Genomic DNA, 22,830 nt, shown 5'->3' with positions numbered 1-22,830 from the left:
TTGTCTGAAATCCTGGAATGATGCTGACAGCCAGAAGAGACAATATTGATCTAGATAGTTCAGTGTTTACTATGCTAATTACTTTTGCCTGGACTGATCTCAAGATAAATGTGCTTCTGAGGTGTTTGCAAGGAAACTTGCAAATAGTGATGTTAAATGTTCGGTGGAGGAAAAAAGTCTATTTGGGGGAGGACTGTGGCAAAGAGAATGTCGCCATTTTTTTTCAGAGATGGGGAAAGGCCCACCAACTCTCTTGATTGAAAAATGTTTGGTTTCAAGAAATATTCAGTGCTCCAGAACAGCTGCAACTGGCAGCCAGATGGGCTACATATTTCACTATCACCTTAGAGCATCATTCCAGATGCATCTTGGGGGGGCGAAATGTTGCATCCATTGGCCCACTGATTTCAGATGATGACTGTGACATCACTAATCATAAGCAACACAGGTTTTGTGTATGCCTTACTGGGATTTCAACAGTTCATGCATGAAATTTAAGTCAGCTTCAAATCAGTTGCTATAGTCTGGGATACTTACTCTTTGTGTCCTGATCTTTTAAAATGATGTGTCATGTATTTATTAATGGGAAAATGTAAACACAGATAGCCAAAAGATAGCCATAAATGGTTCCTTGGCATTTTTGATTTCAAATTGAATCTTTAGAATCTTTCTTTTCTGAAAATGTATTATTAGGTTTTAACAGATTTAACAAGTGATTTCTTTACATTTTTTTCTTTATATTATTTAGTTTCAGCCATTGGGTAGGCTGCCTCTTAGGAGGTGGACTTGCTTCTTTACCTAATCATGTCCATATCTAACCATTTTACAAAAAGAAAGGGAACAACATGTTAATTACTAGGGCTATTATCTAATGTGTATAATATAGATAATTTGCCATTGCCTTTCAATTATCACTTGAACATTTTTCTGCAACAGCTAAATTGCATTCTAGTTAAAAGGATTAGAGTACCTTTTGAACTAATTAATAAGTACAAACAAATCTGCTTATTACACTTATTATACACCAATCGTTATTCAAGAATGTACACATAGGTAATTGGATCTCATATTCATACCTATTATCTTATCACAGATAAATCTCAGGGATACTGAATCTTTTCTTGGTAATGTACAGAGGTGCTTAAAAGTTTGTGAACCCTTTTGGATTTTCAATATTTCTGCATAAATGTGACCTAAAATGTGATCTGTCTCCACACAAGTCCTAAAACTAGATAAAGAGAACCCAACTGAACAAATTAGTCAAGAACATTATAGTTGTTCATTTACTTATTGAGGAAAGTGATACAAAACTACATATTTATGTCCTATAATGCAGAAATATTGAAAAATCCAAAGGGTTCACATACTTAAGCACCACTGTATTCCGGACCAAACAGTACAATTCTATGCCAGTAGCTGCAATTGCAACAGTGGTATCTCAAAAAGTGATTATTAATATTTTTGTCCACAGTGATAAACTATTTAGCAAACATAACAATTCCTTGCACATTGATTCATTAATACAACCTATCATGTAAATGTGCAGAGAATTGTAATTCAAAAACAGGATTGAGTTTGTTTTTCAGCTCACATTTTTTGCATCATCATTCAGAGTAAAGTGCATAGACATTTGCAAGAGCAAACAATGATCTATTTTTAAAGGAGTATGAAGAAAAAGTATCACTTGTAGTGTCCCAAAGGCACCTGCTTCCAATCTGCATGCTCTGTTTATCTAGCTGTCCAATATATATAATCACAATAATTTTATATCTTGGTATCATCAGGTCTTTTATCCGAGCTTTTATTACCTAGGGGGAAAAATATACTTACTTAAAACTCTCAGTTACTGTTAAGAAGTCCTTAGAATATAGTACAAATCTGCTTATTTAATCATTTCATTCTAATTACAATAACATATTATTATTTAAATTGGTTTCATTATTCCAAATAATTTAGAAAATCAAGAATAATTGGTTAAAAGTCACAAAAGCTGATTCTACAGTTATTCAGAGGAACTTCTTCCTATGTTATAAACAGGGTCATAAAGTACTGATCTTCAGTTGATCCCTCCCACAACAGTGATGTCATACTCAATATTATGGGAAATATACAGAGGCATATAACAGAGAAAAAGTACATTCTGAATAGCCTGAAAAGTTGTTTGTACTTTCTTCTCTATTCTACAAAAGAACATAAGTACCACTAGGAGCTTCTCAAGAAGTAACTTGAGATATAAAATCATAGCTGAAAAAGGTTGTTTATTTGAACAAGTCCTAACATATAGGCTAACGTGATTATCAAACATTTTTACGGATACCTTAATATGTCACTCTTAATGTTCCTCTGTTGAATCTGGTGCTGAAAAACAGTTGAAACCTCCTTCAAATTAAATTTAAAATAGGTTCCCTCCAATCTACACTGTGGGGTTTCTATAAGGTCTATTCCAATACTGATTTTTAATTCTTACTTTAGTGGTAATTTTGTACCTCAGATATAGTTTTTGTCATTTGCCTGCACAACTCTGCTTCATATTGTTCTTCCTGTAGATAACTTATTACCACATCCTTCAAGATATTATTCACGGCAGTGACTGGAAAATACTTTTTAGGATCTGAGAAGCAGAGAGAGAGTACACAGCATTATTCCAGAAGGCTCTAATGTGAAAAGAAAACCTTGGCATCCATTATAATGATTATAAAGAAGAACCAACAAAAGAATATTTATTTATTTAATTCATGTTCTTCCTTTCTACTCAAATTAAAAGGTGGATAACAATGATTAAAATGGGAAATAGAAAATATGTATAAATTGAGTTTAATATTAATCAACAGTTAAAATTCTGACAAAAGAGATCCTTTTTTACAAATTTGCTGAACATGGAGACAATAGGGGGCTAATGTAATTCCCAAGGAGGTGGATTCCACAGCCTGAAAAGACACAGGAATAGGGCCATCTGGCACATGAAGTTTAGTTATCTTCGCAAAAGGAGAATATTCAGAAATGCCTCTCCTCTTAATGCCTGAACAGATTTACAATCAGACAGGTTGTCCTTCAGACAGTTGATCCTCAGGCTGTTTAGAGCAGGGGTTCTTAACCTTTTTGTGTCATGGACCTCTTTGAGAGTCTGATGAAACCTGCAGATCCCTTCTCAGAAAATTGTATTTAAATGATTAAAATTAAATACATGGATATAGATTGTATTACAAAGAAAATTAATGATGCTCAAATACAGTTAACAAAATATTTTTAAAAATAATATGCAATATAGTAATATGTGGTTCTTCATTAATGCATTAAATCAAAAGCAAGACAATAAATATATTTAAAAGATTGGCAATATAAAATTTTATTTTTTAAAAAGACATTTCAGTGCAAAGATTGTTGTTTAGCTTGAATAAGAAAAGTAAATTGTGGTCTTTGATAAGGCAACATGCATGTCATGTTGAATATCCAGTTGACTTCGATTTTTTTGTTTTGAAAGTCACAAGTGTTGAAAATCCTCATTATTATTATTGTTGTTATAGGGTATAATTTAGATAGTGAGATTTACGGAAGTTAACAAACATTATTGAAGTCTAGACGCCATAGATTACTTTGTTGTCTACATTACCGCATGAAAAGCTAAATTTTAGTTAGAGATTAGTAGGAATAAAATTGTAATTTCTTTTGCATCCATGTTCATGGACCCCCTGAAATCTATCCATGGATCCCAGTTAACAGTCTCTGGTTTAGAGCTCTAAAGTTCAATTCCAATGCCTTAAACTGTACCTGGTAAGAAATTGGCAACCAGTGCAGATCTTTCGACATAGCAGCCTAGATTCTGTTTTGCACATATTGCAATTTCCAAACATTTTACACAGGAAGCCCCGCATAAAACATATTCCAATAGTCAAATGGGATGTAATCCTTACACCGATGTTAGGAATGGTTGCAGCTGTCACACTAGCTATAATTGTGCAAGCATACTCCTTGCCACAGATGCCTTCTGTAAATCTAATGACAACTGAAGATCAAGACATATTCCCAGGTTGTGGATCTGCTCTTCTGCAAGAGGGCAATCCCATCCAAAACAGACACCACCTTGATCCTCAAGATATTTTCTATTTACCATCAGCATTTCTGTCTTGTTAAAATTGTTTCTCCCATTCAGCCCATTATCAAACTCAGAAAATAGTTTTTTTGGAATTGGGTAATAAGGAGCAATAATGCTAGGTATTGTTGACATATTGATGGTACCTTACTCCAAAGCTGTGATCTCCCAAGTGATTGCACGTAGTTGTTGAACAACACGGAGGGCCAGATGTAATGCTTGGAAACAAAACAGGTGAATGATCTATGATTTTGAATGGTAGTTCCCTGGCCCTTCCTTCTCAAAACCAACCAACAGAAAGGAGTTACATTGCAGAAGTGTTGCATGCTTGAATTATTTGGAGCTACATATTTTGCTAGCAGCTTTCTCTGTTAAATGTGCTTTTTGCTGGTCCCTCAGGTTGGATGGCGACTCTATGTTTTAATGAGCATCTCTCTGAAATTTTGAATATGTGACCACATTAAAGTGGAATGCATATTTTTAGTATCTGTAAATATCATTTTCCTACACTGGATGTAGGATGAAACTGTTGCTTTTACAAATAGATTGAATGATAGCATTTTTAAATAGGGTAAAGAACTATATTATTATGACTTAAAAACAAACTTTCCATTATTTTTAGTATAACTATAGATTTGTCAAGGTATGCTACATAATAGTTTTGGGAGATTTTTTAAATCTATTTATTTCCAAACTATATGCATGAAATTATAATATGAAATAATTCCAAATTGACATGTTTGACAGCTCTGTACCAAAAAAAGATTGCCAGCAAATCATTCATAATCTCAAAACCAAAAACCAAAAACCAATGTCTCAATAGAGTTATGAGCTAGTATTTCCTTCCAGCAGATGATTTTCTGAACTGTATTCTTTATCTGTACTGCATCTATGTTTTCCATTCCCACCCAGTTTGAAGCAGAAACAGAAGTCTGTTTTGCACTAAACTGTTTTTTACCCTGTTGAAATTACCAACAAAAGATAAAGCCCGTCTTAAAGACATTACTATTAAGTATTATGTACGATTCCATTTCCACCCTCAAGTCCTGCTATGTTGTATCATCATTCTAGGAGGGGCATTCCTGGGGGCGGGGGGAATGAGCAAAGAATGCCTGGGTGCATGCTACGAGTATATACTCCCAGCAGGGTCACTCAAGGCACGAAGCTCATCCCAGCTTCCCAGCTAAAGTGAGCAGGCACCTCTATCAGGCAGCAGTGATATAGGAAGATGCTCAAAGCAGATAATCACTTTAGAGGTTTATGAGTTTGACAGTCAAATCTGAAATTGACAGAACATGCAAGCAAGATATACTGCTTGTGATTGGAGACTGGAATGTCAAAGTTGGAAACAAAAGGAAACAGGATAGCCCAGAAACAGGAGAATTATATCTGGTTATGTGATACCTAGGAAGTTCCTACTGCTAGGTGCTACCACCTTTATTAAATATACTTGTTCAGTCATCATCCTCAGTCTTCCATCAGTCTAGCCCTAGAGAATACAGTAACTCCTAAACATCTTACATGTGGGATTAGACTATCAATATGAAAATTATACTTACCTAATCGGTATGTGTTCTCCATCTGAATAGCTGGACGCAGACTATCCTCTTGGTGGCCAGGTTCATCCATATATGAAACTGTACTTATAGAGCTAAACATAGTAACCAATAATAACTGCATTCATTGCCATATTAATAAAAAAATTAATAACCTGTGAAATACCATCTAGGAGTGCAGGAACTAACCGAGCAGGGATTCTTGATATGTTAAGCCCCACTGATTTTGTAATGCACCATTTTTAGGAAGACATAATATTAAGTACAGCCTTGATATAAGAATTAAAGAATTACCCTCATACTCAGAGAAGTGTGTGGGGTGTGTGTATGTGTGGGTGGACCAAATGAAAATCCTTCAGAATGGTTGCCTCCATTCTTTGGAACAGCCTCCTCTAGAAGTGTGGGCAGGTCCTGCCTTGTTAGTATTTTTAATATTTTGTAAAGAAGTAAAAGCCATGTTATTTCACTGAATTTTGGCCCTAGTTGATGTGATTGATGGCATCCATCACATGTTTTTAATTAGAAGATTTTAGTTTCAGACTGGTTTGTAAATTTTGCTTTTATGCTGCCCAGAGTCCTCAAGATTGGGATGGGTTATAAATATTGTTAACTCAATCATTCAATAAGTTAGAGGTAGGCGATTTTTATTCTTCCATATGCTGTTGGGCCACAGTACCTGTTACCTTTCACTGGTAATCATACTGACTTGTGAGATGAGTTCAACAATATTGAGAGGCCAAAACAGATGATAGTACTCACAGATAAGCAACATCACAGAAATTGGTATCGAGTTTGAATCATTTTCTGCGGTACTACTGGCTACCTAAACATTTAAACAAATCAGGCAGTGCTATTAATCTAGGTATTATGCTCACCAGCTTGGAGGTGAGTACAACTAGTGGAAATAATTCCTCACTTTTTATGCATAGGACTGTGGGCTACAAGCGTACTCATGTCCTTGGTGAAAATACTGCTGTTCCAAAGAACCATAGCAGCAAAAGGGTCTTTAAAGATAATCCATTTCCTGTTCAATACAGTGTTACAGTGTAGGATGCTTCTATAGCTTCACTTAAAGGAAGCTTTTCAATCTCTGTTAAATACTTCCGATGAAGAAAACTCCACCATCTCACAAAGAAGTCTATTCTACTGCCAAACAGTTCTCAGGAGAAGGACATTTCTAATGTTCTAAAGCCAAATACACTTCCTTGCCATTTCTACCCAACAATCTTTATCTTACCCTCTAGAGCAGTGTTTCTCAACCTCAGCTACTTTAAGAAGTGTGGACTTCAACTCCCAGAGTTCCCCAGCCAGCAAGGGCATCCAGGCTAGGGAATTCTGGGAGTTGGAGTCCACACATTTCAAAGTTGCTGAGGTTGAAGAACACTGCTCTAGAGCAACTCTGACATGCTTTATTCTTTGCATGACAGTCTTTTAGTTATTTGAAAACTGTAATCCTGATTCCCTTCCATTCTTCCTGCTTCCTCTTCTTTTCCAGTCTCCTCCTGCAACAGGAGCAGGATTTCTGTGCCTGCCCGATCATGGCAGAACTTACGCTATGAAGCAAATGTAGAATCCCACATCATTCTCTCTCTTCAGTATGACTCTCAGAACAGGACAGCTTCTAAAAAATAGCTAAATGTAGGAATTCTCAGCTATCACCAGGAACTTCCATGGCTAAATATAAAATAATTTTAATCTCACTTTGCCCAAAGGAAATAACCCAACAGAACTCCCAAAGAATTAACAGGATGAAAAGTCAGAATATATAACTCTGCTACTTACTCTTTGTTTCTTCCAAGGAACTCTTTTGCTCTGATCTCATGGCTCCCCAAAGAAGATATGCTGCCTCTGTTCTTGGCCAAACGGGTGGCTTTATCCTTCATGACCTCTGACATATTTACTAGACAGGAATTACATTTTTAAACCTAACATTGAGCTGAAAAGATACTGGCAGCTGATAAATGAATGCCCATTTTACAAAACCAAGTAATTGAAGAAGCAATTATAAATGTACACTGCAACAGCCCTTTAAGTCTTTGGGAAGAACAATTATGTTAATTACGGAATTTTTTTCTTTTGTAACCTGCAAAGTGGAACTGAGAACCACCTATGATTACCAGATGTAGATTCACAACTCCCTACTTTTCAATCAAAATGACAGGAAAAGGGCACTAACAGGAATCAAGAGTACTTCAGAGAAGGTTGTTATGGCATAATTCAGGGAATCAGAATCCACACTTATTAGCATGGCCAATAGTGCAGGGTCCTGGGAGTTGAAATTCAGGAAAATCTGGTAGTCCACAGGTTTTCCAACTTTGGAGTACTTGTTCTGCTGCATTATTTTAAGGAATGTAATGTGATGGTACTCTCCTGACCCTCCATCTTCCATTGGTAACTTCTTACGTTTTCTGCCACTTCTGCCTTTTTTTTCTTCTCAAACTCCATTAAGGGAGGGAAGAGGAAATTGCTGGTTATACCTTTTGGCTAGAGTGCCAGGAGAAACCTAACCCACCCATTGTTTCTTTATGTCATGGTTCCTGTTCCAATGTTCCTGAAACATCGCAACGAGTTCCCATGCCATGCTGGTGCTGACACATGTTGTACAGGAGGGGGCTGCTACTGTTCCTTGGTGCCAGGCAGCAAGCTGGATGATGCAAGTCTAGAGGAATGCACGTTTGGGCTAACTTGACTGGCCAAGGACGTTACCCCAAAACCGCCAGCAACCCTTAGGAACACCTGCAAGGGGATGGAATTATACTGACTTTGGGGGGAGGGGTTGAGATTGCTTGTGAATTAATTGGGAGAAATCCCGTGCTTTTGGTATTCTCAGCTTTGCCTGTGTTTCTGCATACTATTCATTATTAAATTAGATATCCACAGAATACCTGTGTGAGTCTGATGGTTATTTTGAATAGGCAGTCTTTACAACTTCTGGGCAACTCAGAACTTTCTATGATGTGGTCTATGTGTGCAAATTGCAGCCATATAAAACAGCTCTGGGGCAAAAAGAAAAGGAAGGCATCCAAAATTTTTCAGAAGTGTTAACAAGAAGGCTCAGATATGAAGTTTGCTCTCCATCTACAGAAGTGATACAATTAACTCCTTTTGCTTCCTGGCAGGACAGGTGCTCCCTTCAATAGGTATGACAGAAAGAAAATCCAACAAGTGACAAGTACCTTAAATCAGCAACTTCATTCTGGGGAAATCCCACAGCCAGTTACACTTCTATCATACATTTAAGTGTGTTATCAAGGGCCTTTTAATACTATAAGAAGCCACAAGTTGAACATTCAACTCATGCTCCATCCCACAAACTCTTCTCAGGAGACACCTTACTGATTTTTTTTCCCTTCTGTTTTTGTCCATTGAAGTCAATGGCTCAATAACTGTGAATGCCTGGAGAAAACCAAAATCTTGACATAAACAAGTGGTAAGTTTAATGCCTAGTGAAATGAAATCAGCGATCCATGAAATTATTTCAAGCGCCATATTCTACTTTGAATTAAGCCCCCAACCATGTCCGGGGTCCGCAAAAGTAAAAAGGTAACGCTTTCCCAGTCGAGTCCAATTTCTACCGATTGCCTGGAGAGATCTAGGTGTTTTCGTGGAAACGGTGCACAAGTGGTTTGCCATTGCTCTAATCTGGGACGTTTTTCGGTTTCCCAATTTCCGTGTAATCGCACCAGTCGAACCCAAACCAGTGCCAACGAAAGCCTAGTCTACCATATTAACCTGATTCCGGGGTTCCCTCAACCATGAACAACAGCTTCCCTCCTAGAGTCCCCTAGATGCCTACCCAAAGCCGCCATATTTCGGCTGCAAATATCCGAACGACCACTAAGTGGCAGAAAAGTGAGAAACAAAATTTACTCCGTGCTGCATTTGCTGGTTATCCGGAAGTCTGCGCCTGAGATATGATAACCGTGGTTCTTACCGCTCTCGCTACAGCAGCCTGGCAAAGCCGGAGATGTTGCTGGTTTCCAGGGCGACAACTTAGCCCCAAGATAGCTGAGAAGGAAGGGCGGCCGTAGCGTTGCCCCCGCCTCCACGAGCGGCCGTGCCGGAAGGGAGCGGAACGACTCGCGGCGGGGGAAAGGAAGGCGACCACTTGTTGCTTCGCGCGCCCGTCCGGAGGAGGAGGAGGAGGCTGCTGCCCGCTGGCTGTGCGCAGCGCGCAAGAACGCGACTAAAGAGCCAGCGCTGACGAGCCCCAAGCCGAACAGGAGATTAGAGCGAAAGTCCCACGCGCGCATCCTCCTCTCCGGGTCCTTCCTGAGCGGCCTCTTTAGACGGTCTGTTTCCCAAGTTGAGCGCTGGTTCCCGCTCCCATTTTCTCTCCCCCCTGCGGAGCAGCTTCCTTTCGGAGCCTTGCGCGCTCGGGGTTCTGGTTGTGTTTTAAGAACGCCGGCGGGACAAGGAAAGCGCAGCTGCCTCTGCCTTCCTCCAGGCTCCCCGGCAGGGCCGCAACTAGGGTGTGTGTCACCCGGGGCAAACATGGATTCCTCGTCCGCTTTGGCGCCCCACCAGCCGGCGCCCGGGGCACATGCCCCGGTTGCCCCCCCACTAGTTGCGGCCCTGCTCCCCGCACCCGGTGGCTTCCGAGTACCTTGGAGTTCAGCTCCCCTAATTCCTCAGCCAGCAGTCTTTTGGCCACTGAGGAAAGCTGCTTAGTACTTTGTTGGCCCATGAGGAGACCTTGGCTTCCTGGGGATAGGGAGGTACAGCATTTGGCTAATAACTGGTCAAGTCAGGCTCTAGTTGATTTTAGTCTTCAGCTATAACGTGGGCTGGCCGGGCTTTAAATGACCATGCTTTGTTCATTTGTGTAGCAAACGTTTCTCATTTCTTCCTCCACTGCCATTCCATCCCTTTAGGTAGCCTTATAGCAGAGTGGCTAAACTGAAACTTTTTGCCAGCCCTGTTCATTAATACCTGAGAACATCATAATTACAGGTTTCCTTCTGCTGTCAGGATGCTAAGTGCACTTCCTTGAAAGCAAACACCATTTTCTTTAATGAGGGGTAATAGAGATTTTAAAGTACAAATCAGAATGGATGTCTGTAACCGCAGACTTGCCCAACCAACTGCTACTGTACCACAGAATGCTTTTTAAAAGAGGAAGGTGGGATTAAAGCTATCTGTCAGACCTTCAGGGTAGACCAGACTAGGAAACCAATGCCATGTCAGTCAGTACTACTTTTATTGAAAGCTTTAGTAACAGAATCTTGCAAGTATGAATGTGCTTCCCCCTTCCTTCCCTTTATCTTTGTGTGAACTAGGGAAGGGCTTGTCTGGCACGATTACTCACATTACATTCTTGGCCTCAGCTCCGACCCCTTTATCTGTCTGTTGCCCTGGTAGTTGCTCTTCCTCCTGCCCTTCAAGGCCATTCTCTCTGCCCAATACACCAGCACCATCTGCACTAGCATTTGCATGTTCAGGTTGGGCTCTGCTGGGCTGCAGGGCCCTAGACATTGGCCCTGAGATACTGTTTGAATTGCAGCCCAAGGCAGGCATATCAACCTTTTCAACGTAATGCTGCCCTCTGAATGAAATCAGTAACTTTCTATTAATGCTAGAAAACATTGTTTTACCACTTGCAGCTGCTGTATATGGCAAAGAAAATAGAGGATGTGACTTCAGTTTTTTAATTAATTAATTTTCTTTTGTTTATATCCCACCACAACCCTGAAAAACTCTGGGTGGAGAAAGCATACAGTATAAAAGAAGGAACACAGATTTGATATTAGTATATATCGTAACATGATGGGCTACTTTCTTTCAAATAAGCTGGTGACTCTTAAATATTTTTCAGGTGGGTTTTAAAAGTGTATGGTAGCTACTTTTGCTACCTTATCAGATAGACAAGCAGGTTGCCTCTTTTTTAAAAGCTTGGGGATGCATTTTATGCTCCCAGACATTCATTTTTATGGATAAACCGCAAATGACACAGGCTCCCTCCCCCTCCCCCCCACAACTTCATTGAATCAATCAATATCTGCAGGTATATTGGAGCTTTCTGAAAGAAAAAAAGAAGCTTGGCACATTCCAGAGAAATTCCATAGTTGCTTGTGTTTCAATTTATGAAAATCTTTTAAATACTTGATAGAATGAGATTACAATTATAGATAATTGCCCCTTCTGTAGGAATACAGGTGGCCAAATTTTAGACTGAAAAATGTAGGTTCTTTTGGTCCAAGAGAATACAGTTTTTGGACACTGAAAAAAAAGTTTTGTTAAGCTCCATCTATTGTTTAGAAGGAAATTTCTGTAAAACAATAGGCGTTATGATAATCATTGTTAAGAACACTATCATATCATAGATAGATACATGTTTATGGTCTGCATCATTAAGACTGATTTTGGTATAGGAAGTAAACTAAAAGGAATCCATTTTTTTCTACCTCCGCTCTATGTTTTTAAGGGGCAGTTCATGAAATGCATTCTATAAGTTGTTCAAGGACTATTATAAAAAATGTTGGGAAGCTGAAATTAAAATGGAAAGTATTTAGAAAAAGAGGATCCCTAATCATTTGGTGCATGGGCATGAGTGATTTTAAGACAATGGATGAAATGTTGAAAACTTTTTAGTGATTAAGGAAGTTGGGGGAAGAAACCCTAACATAGTGAAAACTGGGTGCACATGAAGATAATTTTAAGGCCTAGATGAGTTTTGAGGGGGAAAAATGGACTGGAACACAAAACAGATTGCCTATCACTCAAGGATTTTTTCCCGTATGTGCCATTGGATGTGCCCTTATCAACTGCATGGAGCTCAGTGAAAACTAGTGCTAGTACATTGAAAATTGCAAACTACTCTGATTGCTCTCTGGCCTCTTGAAACCTCTTTCCTCCTCTTCCTACAATGGAAAAATGGATGGTAAAGTTGATGGAGTTGGCTGAGATGGCAAAACTGACAACTTTGATTAGAGGAAAAGACATTGACTAATTTTATGGCGAATTGGAAGCCCCTTTTTGACTTTTTGCATGAAACAGAAAAGAATGTAATTATGATATATGGATTTGACAATAATGTTAGTTGACAATAGAAGAAATGGAAGTTATGTTGTAATCTTAGAGTAATGTGAGTTTTACCTATTTCTGTTGTAAAGGAAGTTGGGAGTTACTTTTTCTATTTCTGATCTGTTCTTTTTTTTCTGCACTTCTGTTCTCTTTATTAGTTTCTGTTAGATTTTATCTCTTTGTTTTAAAATTTAATAAAGTTATTATTAAAAAAACACTTTTTTCTTCTCTGTGTGTTCCTGTGTATTTCACATTTTTTTTCATTGGAGAGAACTGGCTGACCACTAGACTCTGACTTCCCAGTTAGGATTTCACACTTATTTAGCTACTGTTACTGAGCTCCTGAAAATGTGTATGATTTGCTTAAGACAAAGTGAAGGAAAAGTATGTTGGGTTTACATTGCCTTGATTACCAAAAGGGTTATCTTGCATGGCTTAAGTGTTATCTGCTTCTTCTCCCTCCATGTGAGGATTGAAGCAGACTATGAAACCAGTAGGGTTGCGAAGAAACATCCCAACTGATGTGCTGTCTGGGCTGGTGATGGCATGTCTCTCACATTGGCTGATCTCAGAAGCTAAGCAGGGTCAGGCCTGGTTAGCATTAGATGGGGATCATCTGGAAATGCCAGCACTATGGGCTGGGCTGGGAAGGTAAAAAACCATCCTGAAAGAAGGGAATGTATCTACCTACTGATATGTTAGTACCTTCACCATAGCAAAAAGCTCCTTTGATAGTTTTAACACAGTGGAATCACCTGTCTCTAACACTACTGAATGGATACTGTCAGAGCCCAGGCCTGTGACTGCTTCCTCTGCCAGGATGAGGAGGCAGCCTCAGACCTGACATGAATGTGCTATTCCAAAGTGATTCTGCCTCAAATAAAAAGCATGTTTAATTGCCAGAGCTTTTGAAAACCAGTGGGGGAAGAGTAATGCCAGCATCTTTGTAATACTCTTTGGAGCATCATGTGTTTCAGACACCCGTAAAAACTAATTGTACATTAGTTATCATTAGTGTCACCAATATTACTAATGTTAAGAGAGTATTAAATAGAACAATTCAAGTAATGCAAATCTGAACAAACAAAAAAAAGCCCAAACAAAATGCAATTTTTAGATTTGTCATTTATTTTCAAAGGAAAAGAAAGTCACATTTAAATTACAGCTCAATCGTTATTTAATGTTCTCCTTATGTATAGAATTTCATAAAGTTTGTTCTGAAATGGAGACCCTATTTGTATAATATGTATGATAAATAATTGCATATTTTGGGATTTTGTGAAATGGATGTTTAAGGGAAATTATGAAGAAAAGCCATTTATAAAAATCATTATTTACAAAAAATAGACATTTGTTTTCTAATCTATAAGGAAAAGAAACATTGAAAATATGTGGTTTTATGATTATCTTCAACAAGTCAATACAACATTCATATTACCAGTGTCAGATTCAGAGCTTTGCTGCATGGTCTCTGATGCAACAGACTTTTTCTACAATTTACAGTTTTTCTCTGATATCATCATGTTAGCAGCAAAGTTTCATCATAGACGAAGCAGTAAACAGCCAACTAGACTAGAAGGATAGTGTATTTCATTTCACACAAAGTCTGAGATGTCCAGACTTAAACTTCAATGTTTAAAAATAGACGTGTATTTTGTGTCCACAAATATCTATGAACAGTTTATACACAGGTTTTTAAAATATAAAATGATACCATATGATATCTGATAAAACACCATGGAATCTATTTCAGGATTCAGATATCCTTTAGAATTAGGATCCAGGATCTGCAAATGCTCAACTGCATGCCAGTAAATAATGCTTTTGAACATACAGTGTACAACAGTTTTAACAGGACTGAAGTTTAGTATCTAGTTTTTCTGAGCCTTTAATCCAAAATACATGCATGCCTACAGTTTATCAGCCATTAAAACATACCTTCAGAAAATTAGCATCTTCTAATGCCCTAGTATGACTAGTGGGCTGAGGTGTCCAACTGTGTTTTTTAGACCCACAGATTGAAGGTAACCGTTCCCGTATACACATTAAACTGAATCATTGATCACAGTTATGCACTGTTTAAGATTTTAATGTCGCTAAAGGCTGATTTTAGACTTCCATAGATTGCTTGGTCTGCACTGAAATAGTGCTCACAAACCTTTTAATAACATCAACATTAATCAGTGCCAGTGTGGTGTTGGACTGGTACTGAGATTTAGGTTCTAGACCACTTTTACCTACAAGAGTCCATTGGGTGACTTCAGACCAGTCACAGTGGTGAAAGTGGCATTGAGTGTAAGCTCCACGCCTTTGGTGGGGGGTGTGATGTGATGAACATAGAAAAGAGGGCTTGTATTGCAATGCTGCTTGTGTTATTCTGACACACATACCCTGCCTTGCTCCCCCCATGTGGATGTTGATGCTTAAGACTGTTACAGGGAAAAATGGGAGGAGGGATGTCATGTATGCCACCTTGAGCTGAATGAAAGACGGGATATAAATCTAATAAGTAAACATGCTAACATTTGAAGTCTAAAAGAAGCAACCACCTCCAGCCATAGAAAATCCCTCTTGCCGCAAGAGAGAAATTGTTCTGAGAGATTTGTATTTCTAATGATGCTATGGGGCAATTGCGGATTAGTTTTAGATGGTTAGTATCACTGGAAATGGCTCTTGCATCAGTTGATTAAAGAAAAGTATGTTGCTTCCACTGTCTGCCAGGAGTGGAGTTGTACACGAGGAAGCAAAAACAGATGATAGTGCATTCTGAAGTAATCAAACATGTTGGCTATCATGATAAGTTACCATGGTAAATTTCTAAATTAGGAATTTAAAATGGGAAAATTGGACACAAACTGCATATTTAAAAACCAATGTCTGCATTTCAATATATTGAACTGACTCAATACCCAAATAGATCTTAAACATGTGACTGAGACAGTATTATTATGTTTACTTTCTTTTAAAAAGTTAACTTTTTCTAGACATTGGTATTAACTTCTAATTATGTAAATGCAGAAATGCTTGGGTCCAGTTAAATTACTGTGAGGATGGAAAAGGACAGTGCCTCCTTGCTATTCATTAAAACATCTGTATCTTTTTTCAGGCTTCTATTTGAGCCGAAAAAAGGTGCTGCTGTTTTAACAGGCACATTAAACCACACGGTTTTCATGATTTGATTCATGAAGGAAGCCATAACCTTTTTCAGGCTGACGTGGAAGCTTGTAAAAAGATGTGCATCCTTTAATGAATAGCCAAAAGGTGCCATGGTTGCTCAAAATCCAAGTCACTTATTTGGAATCATTTCTGGAGCATGCACAGCCTTAGTAGATAAGATGCCCTCAGTTTCTCTAACCCAAGATGCACAATCTTGAGAATGCCCCCAAATACTTCTGAAATTTGCCACAGGATTGGAATTGTAATGAAATAGGAGGAAATGATTAAATACATGGGAAATAATCACATAAACTATTATTTTCATTTAATTAAATTTAGGTCAAATTAATGCCTAATTCTTTGTCATGGCTCTGCCTACTCCATAGAAAGCAACTGCAGCATGCCTTTCAAAGGTTAATTGCAGACCTTACCTCCTTTCAAAGAAGCTACGTGCCACTGCTTTAAACTTTTAATTAATATATTTATTTCAGTTTTCTAATTAGCCTGTTTAAAAATATGGATCCATTTTATCGTAATCTAGCCATTAAAAAATATCAATCTAAAGTAGAGATTATTTACTTATTTCTTACGCTGGAAGTATCTTATGAAACAACATCAACACATTTGTATTGTGATAATAAAAGGTGACTTTCCCTCCTGGTAGCTTCTTCAAGATAGCAATAGTAGTAGGGTTGATTAATAGGCATCAAAAGAGCCAGATTAACAAGATCCAAGTTAGATTGTGCAGACCAGGTTTTTTAAAAAAAATCCAGGAGAAGACTCTTTGTGGCACATTGAACACCACTTATGAAATGCTTCTTACAATGTAAACAAATAATCAGGTAGAGATTAATATTAGAGACTATTGTCATTAACATTTGATATTCATTTGACCAAATGTATATCTAACAAATATTCTAGTTTCAGGTTTCATTTACCTTCTTGCATAATGAATGAATGAATGAATAAATGAATAAACAGATATATTTAATAATTTGAATTTAGGTACCCAACTCTTGGTTGTGTTCAGGTAGTTGAGCGAATTGCAATTTCAGAATGCACTTGTCTATAGCTCTGATAAAACTCAGTGCAGCTAATTTTTTTTAAGGCAAACAGAAATAGGTCCTAATCAATTAATATTTTTTAACAACACCTTCTGTGACATACCATTTCTATAACCAGTAGCTAAAAACAGGAAAATGGCTTGCTCATAAATTCAGTGATAATGTTCATAAATTCAATGATAATTCAATAATAAACCCTAACCCTTCATGTCACATTTTGGATCATCAATTAAGAAAACAGCTAATATAGAATACAAATAAATTTCTGAGCAGACAAGCCTTCAACCCCAAACTAAGTTCTTAAATTATGGATTCCTTAGCTAATGTGCTTGCATTCTAAGAAATGTCTTCCGCACAGATCAATTAGATAATACATAATTCATAAACATACATAAAATGAGCATTTGGTTTCTTTATAAACTAGATGTGATGGTTGACATAATGATAAAAAGTAGTTCATGTAAGTCTCTGATGGAACACCAGGCAGAAGGATTACACTCACATATAACACATACAAACACCCTCAACAGTAGGTACATTTTATTTTGTATGTTATAGAGTAGATGTTTCCATCCTCTGTAGGAGGAACTATCTTGACACAGGGTCAGGATATCCTAAGATATATAGATATATAGCCTTTTCTCAGTCTCACATCCTGAATATGTATTGGACTAAAGCTCTCCAGATTCAGAGCTAGCATTGGCAATGACTGCTCTACCTAGGAATCAAAATAGTAAATCACACCTGGAGAGTGCCAGACTTGCAAGATTTTAAAACTACTGGGAGAGTGCATACCCAAGAACAAGATTGGTTCACCATGTGTATAGTCTACTCACCAGGATCAAGAAGAAAATTCAGCTTACTATTTTATGAATCCCTACTATGTACAGGAACAATTGAAACACACATCCCTTTGTATACAAAGATGATTTCTTTTTGCAAGGTACTTTAATACACTTATTAAAGCTACACACACACACACACACACACACTGTGTGTGTGTGTGTGTGCGTGTGTATAGTCTCTCATCCTTAAACAATTAAAATATACACTATCTGAAATGCTACAGGTGCTCTGCAGATGATATGAGCAGTACTTGAGAAAACTCACTGCATGGCATAGTGAGCAAAAAATTGGCTGAATTACTTCTTAAAATGAAAGCAATTTATTCAAACAGAGCAGGCACGTCGCCAAAGAAATTAAATTAGAGGAAAACATTGATGCGTGCAGTAGGTAGCAAAAGAGAGTCAGAGTAAAATAATGGTTAGGGTGCTGAACTAGGGACAGAGAGATCCAGGTTCTAGTCCTTTCTTAGGCACCATAGCCAGCTAGGAGACCTTGGGCCAGTCACTCCCTCTCAGCCCTAATCAGTATCTGGCTCTGCAACAAGCTAGGTGAAAAACTATGCCTCTTGTCCTATCATGATTGATGAGCTTTGCTAAGCCGTCTCAGTGCAAAACCAGCAAATGCTGCAGCTAAGTGGGAGAAACACTAAGAGCAACAACAAGTAGGGAGCAAAAAGACCTTTTATATTCCAATTGCTTTCTTAAATTCACAAGGAAAGATAGGTCCACCAGACCTAGATGGCTACCTAACTAGTATAAATGATACTCATTTTCTAAATGGGCCTAAAACCAATTTTACCTTTTCCTGATGTTACTGAAGCAGTTTAAATTAGCATAATAATTTTTGCTGGCTTGGCTTTTAGAGGAAGCACAACCTCAGTTCTCTCTCTTCTCCTATTCAACATCTACATGAAACCGCTGGGTGAGATCATCCGTCTCCATGGGATGAGGTATCATCAGTATGCTGACGATACTCAGTTGTAGACCTCCATCCCAGGTGAGGTAAGTGATGCTGTAGCTGCCCTTTCCAGGTGCCTGGGGGCTGTAGGGGCCTGGATGGGGAACAACAGCCTTCAGCTGAACCCTGGTAAGACAGAGTGGCTGTGGGTTAAGGGCTCTTCCGTATCTGGGACTTTGTCATCTTTGGTTCTGGATGGGGTTACACTGCTGCAGACAGACCTGGTGCGTACCTTGGGGGTCCTCATGGACTTATGACTCCTGCTCAAAGAGCAGGTGGCAGCTGTGGCCAGAAGGGCCTTTGCTCACCTTTGGGTTGTGTGCCAGTTACGCTCCTTCCTGGATCGGGAGGCCCTTCGAACAGTCACTCATGCCCTTGTTATCTCCCATATAGACTACTGCAATGTGCTCTACATGGGGCTACCCTTGAAGAGTATTCGGAAGCTTCAGCTGGCCCAGAATGCGCCTGCGCAGGCTATTTTTGGCGCCCCTAGAAGGGCGCGCATAACACCTTTGCTACACAAGCTGCATTGGATATCAGTCTGCTTCTGGGTCCAATTCAAGGTGTTGGTTATCACCTATAAAGCCCTACATGGCACGGGACCAGGTTACCTAAGTGACCGCCTCTTCCCCGTTTCATCAGCCTGCCCCCCCCCCCCGATCATGCAGACAGGGCATGCTACGGACCCCGTCTGTAAAAGAATTCCATCTGGCGGGGTCCAGGAAGCGGGCCTTCTCTGCAGTAGCACCCGCCCTCTGGAACATCTTGCCCCCAGAGGTGAGATTAGCCCCATTGCTCCTAGCCTTCTGGAGGAAGTTGAAGACCTGGCTCTGCCACCAGGCTTGGGGCAGGGAGGAGAATAGTCATACTTGGGGCTGGCTAGTGCCTTGAAGTGCCCCTCCTATACAATGACTGAATGAAACCATAGCCATCTGGATTTTATTATATTTGGTAGCTCTGTGAAATTGTTTTATAGTGTATTTTATATTGAAATTTTATCATATATTTATTGTTTTATATTGTAAACAGCCCAGAGTTCCTCCGCTTGGAGAAGATGGGCAGTGACAAATTTGATAAATAAATAAATAAATAAATTTTGTATAGAAATATTTTTTTAAAAATTATTTCTTCCATACAAAGCAAACTTGAGCCTGATCCTATGGATATTTGCAGACAGTCCCACAGATCTGCTATGAGACTTTCTCCTCATTAAGTGTGCATAAGAGCATGGCTCTACTTACAGCTATAATGACTACGAGATCCATTTGACAGGTTTTGCACACAATATAGGCAGTTGCTTCTCATCATAGCTTGCTTAAAAGGCATACTAAATATTTGATTTTTTGTTTTATGAAGCAGGCCTTCCTGAATATGTGTTTTATGAAGATGACTCATCTATCTGCAGCACAGAGTTTATATATCTGTATGCTTTCCCTGCTGATTGATATTCTTACTTTTAGCTAAATATTTCCCAATCTTGTCATCAGTTATGAAATATCAGGATGGATATAAATGGCAGTTATAACCTGAATTGGGTTAAAAATAGTTTACAAAGTCCTTCCCAGTTTTACAGATCTCAGTAAGCCTTCAGCTTAGAATAAGATCCTGTAGTAATCATTAGACTGTGGGGCTTCAGGAGTAAAATATTCCCATTTAATCCATAGCTTTGTTCACATAAAGCCAGGAGAGGGATTTTTGTAAGGAATAGGTAGTATCACTAAGAAAGAGCAATAGTTAAGTTTTTGTCTGTTGTTATGTTGTTACTAAGGAAAAATTACTTTATAGCTGCCTTTTTATTTTTCAGTATGTCCTTTTCTCTGCTGAATAACTTACTTTCCAGATTTTAAAGGCTGATACATTAGATCTGCCAATTTCAGAATGCCCTGCCAGTATAGCCACAAACTATGCTGGGTAGGAATTCTGTGGAATGGACATCTGGAGGGCACCAGGTTGGGGAAGGCTGAGCTAAGCTAAACTTCTGCTTGAAAGTTTACTTTTGGTAAATAAGCCCAGAAACAGGTTACAAGCAGAATTTTAAAAAAGAAGCTGTCTTACATTGAATGATTCATATTTTTAATAATCCTAATTAATAATTATAATTGTACTAAGGAAACAGGAATCAACAACAAAAAGCCTGTAGCTGTATGTGATGAAACAGGTATAAAAATGAAGATTCAGTAAGAGTTTGACTATTAGGACCTGGCAAAATAAATTGTACTCAATTGTTGAGTCATTGTTGAGATGGGCAGTGGAAAAATGCGATAAATAAATAAATAAGTTGGCTGAAGATTCATTATTTTCCTTTTTTCAGGAGTAAATCAGGACTTTCAACAGAAATATCGGCGAATGTATTTCTGGCGTTTAACCTGCTAAGTGTGACAAGTTCAACCCTAAGACTTTTTTTTTTTTGGCTGGGATGCTATTACTTTAGATGCAATATAAGGCCTATATTCCAAAGCAAAAAAACAAAAACAAAACCCAACCCTACAAATGATGTTGTTTCTAACATCTTTCTTGGAATCCATATAATCTTTCTGATCTAATCTTTATGTTTCAGACATGGCAAATTCCTTTGATTTAAACTGATCTTCCATTTCATATATTAATCAATGGAGAGTTTAAAGATTTTCATTCTCCTTTATTAGCTGTAATGTTATATTTTGGAAAAATGGGGGGGAGGTTCTCCACATTTGAAAAACTACTTGCAAGTAAATTCTTGCCTTTGCATAAAATTAAGCTTTTAGTTCAAATCAGAATGCATGAAATTTCACTAATTAGGAAATGCACAGATATCTGAAATGACCAATAGAGACCTAATTTCCTGGTAACTGGTATGCACTGTAAAGCAAAAACAAAACAAATCCAGAGTAGAAAAAATCTCTATTCATTAAAGAAGTAGAAACATGCTTCCCTTTGTCTAGCTTTTGTGATACTGAGCAAAAAATCCTAGCAATAGGCCAATTTCACTTTCACAGGAAAGAGCAGACTTAAGATGTATAAGAATGCAAAGTATAAACACAAAGATAAATTTTCCATTTCAAACCATGCAGAGCTCTAGCAAAAATCAAGGTTTATCATATTTACCAGTGAGACAGAGAAGCCAGTGAAGCCTAAGGAGGGAAAACATTTTTCTGGATTGTATATTATACTTTCCACAAAATTAGCTCTACAGTTTTCAAATACAAGACTCATACCAAGAGGAATGAACAAAAAATGTATTTGATGTATGTAGAATTTCAATTTCTGTCACTGCAGGATATATATTTTCCATACTTGATGATAAACAAATATATTCATGTCCAGATAGAGCCTTTAATTTTGTCTGCTTGTTTTAATGCAGACATAGCTGTTTGTCAAGCACAGCTATTTTCACATGCAAGTGAGACAGTTGGATGCCAACCTAGTTACCCACAGTTTATAAAAATACTAGTTGTAAGCACAGAAAATAGCAGAATAGATACTCTGCACCTCTTTACAAGGACCTCTCTTATTCTTTATTCCTACTGTATTCAGCTACAATTTGAACTACCAAATGAACTAATAGGTGGGCAGCAGCTGTGCATACCTAGCATGTTAGCAATGGAGAATCCAAACATTTTGTTTTTTAAGCTATAAGAAATTATTCACCACTGACTAGCAACTTGAAACCTATTTGGAGTAGAGTATCCTGGCATTTAAATAACGGAAACAAACATCCAGCAGTATTCTTGATTATTTTGTCAGCCAATGGCTTATTTCTTTCCTTTTTTAGCTTTCAAATACAGATCGGCCTGGCTACAAATCTTGCTATGTATCCTTTTCCCCCACAAGTAAGTTAGAACCTAACTGAAGAACAAAAAGTTGCTCAGAGCCAGTTTTTGGCATACAAGTGGTCCCGTAAAAATAAACAAGCACATCCATGAAATCAGAGGCTTGCTCAGGTAAAAAATAAAGCAAAACAATCACCAAGGATTTCTCTTTACCCCTAGTTATTTTAGTTACACAGTCAGCTTCCTCTTGCACCAACCTTAGTGAAAACAATGGGAAGTGCCATGCTGCCTTTTCTGTGCTTTCCTTCCTTTCTCTAGGCCAGGCTCCCCCAAACTGGTGCCCTTATGGCAGCTGATGCCCAACGTATCTGCCAGGCACCAGGATGGGA

At 38.3% G+C, this 22,830-nt stretch overlaps 1 protein-coding gene across 1 annotated transcript; it reads right to left on the bottom strand.

The window, feature by feature from the left end:
* Window positions 1-1,351: 1,351 nt before the first annotated feature.
* On the bottom strand, window positions 1,352-9,642 carry DYNLT5 (dynein light chain Tctex-type family member 5). The gene is made up of 5 exons (XM_063300143.1): window positions 9,581-9,642; window positions 7,429-7,546; window positions 5,650-5,741; window positions 2,487-2,611; window positions 1,352-1,808 (listed from the first exon to the last, which is right to left on the bottom strand). Exons 2-5 carry the CDS (start codon window positions 7,539-7,541, stop codon window positions 1,605-1,607), a joined length of 534 nt encoding a protein of 177 aa, XP_063156213.1. The 5' UTR covers window positions 7,542-7,546; window positions 9,581-9,642; the 3' UTR covers window positions 1,352-1,604.
* Between the last annotated feature and the right edge of the window lie 13,188 nt (window positions 9,643-22,830).

Source organism: Candoia aspera, chromosome 3 (genome assembly GCF_035149785.1).
Source record: "Candoia aspera isolate rCanAsp1 chromosome 3, rCanAsp1.hap2, whole genome shotgun sequence".
NCBI lineage: Eukaryota > Metazoa > Chordata > Lepidosauria > Squamata > Boidae > Candoia > Candoia aspera.
Note: the sequence above shows the minus strand (reverse complement) of the source record. Positions and strands in the feature narration are given on the sequence as shown.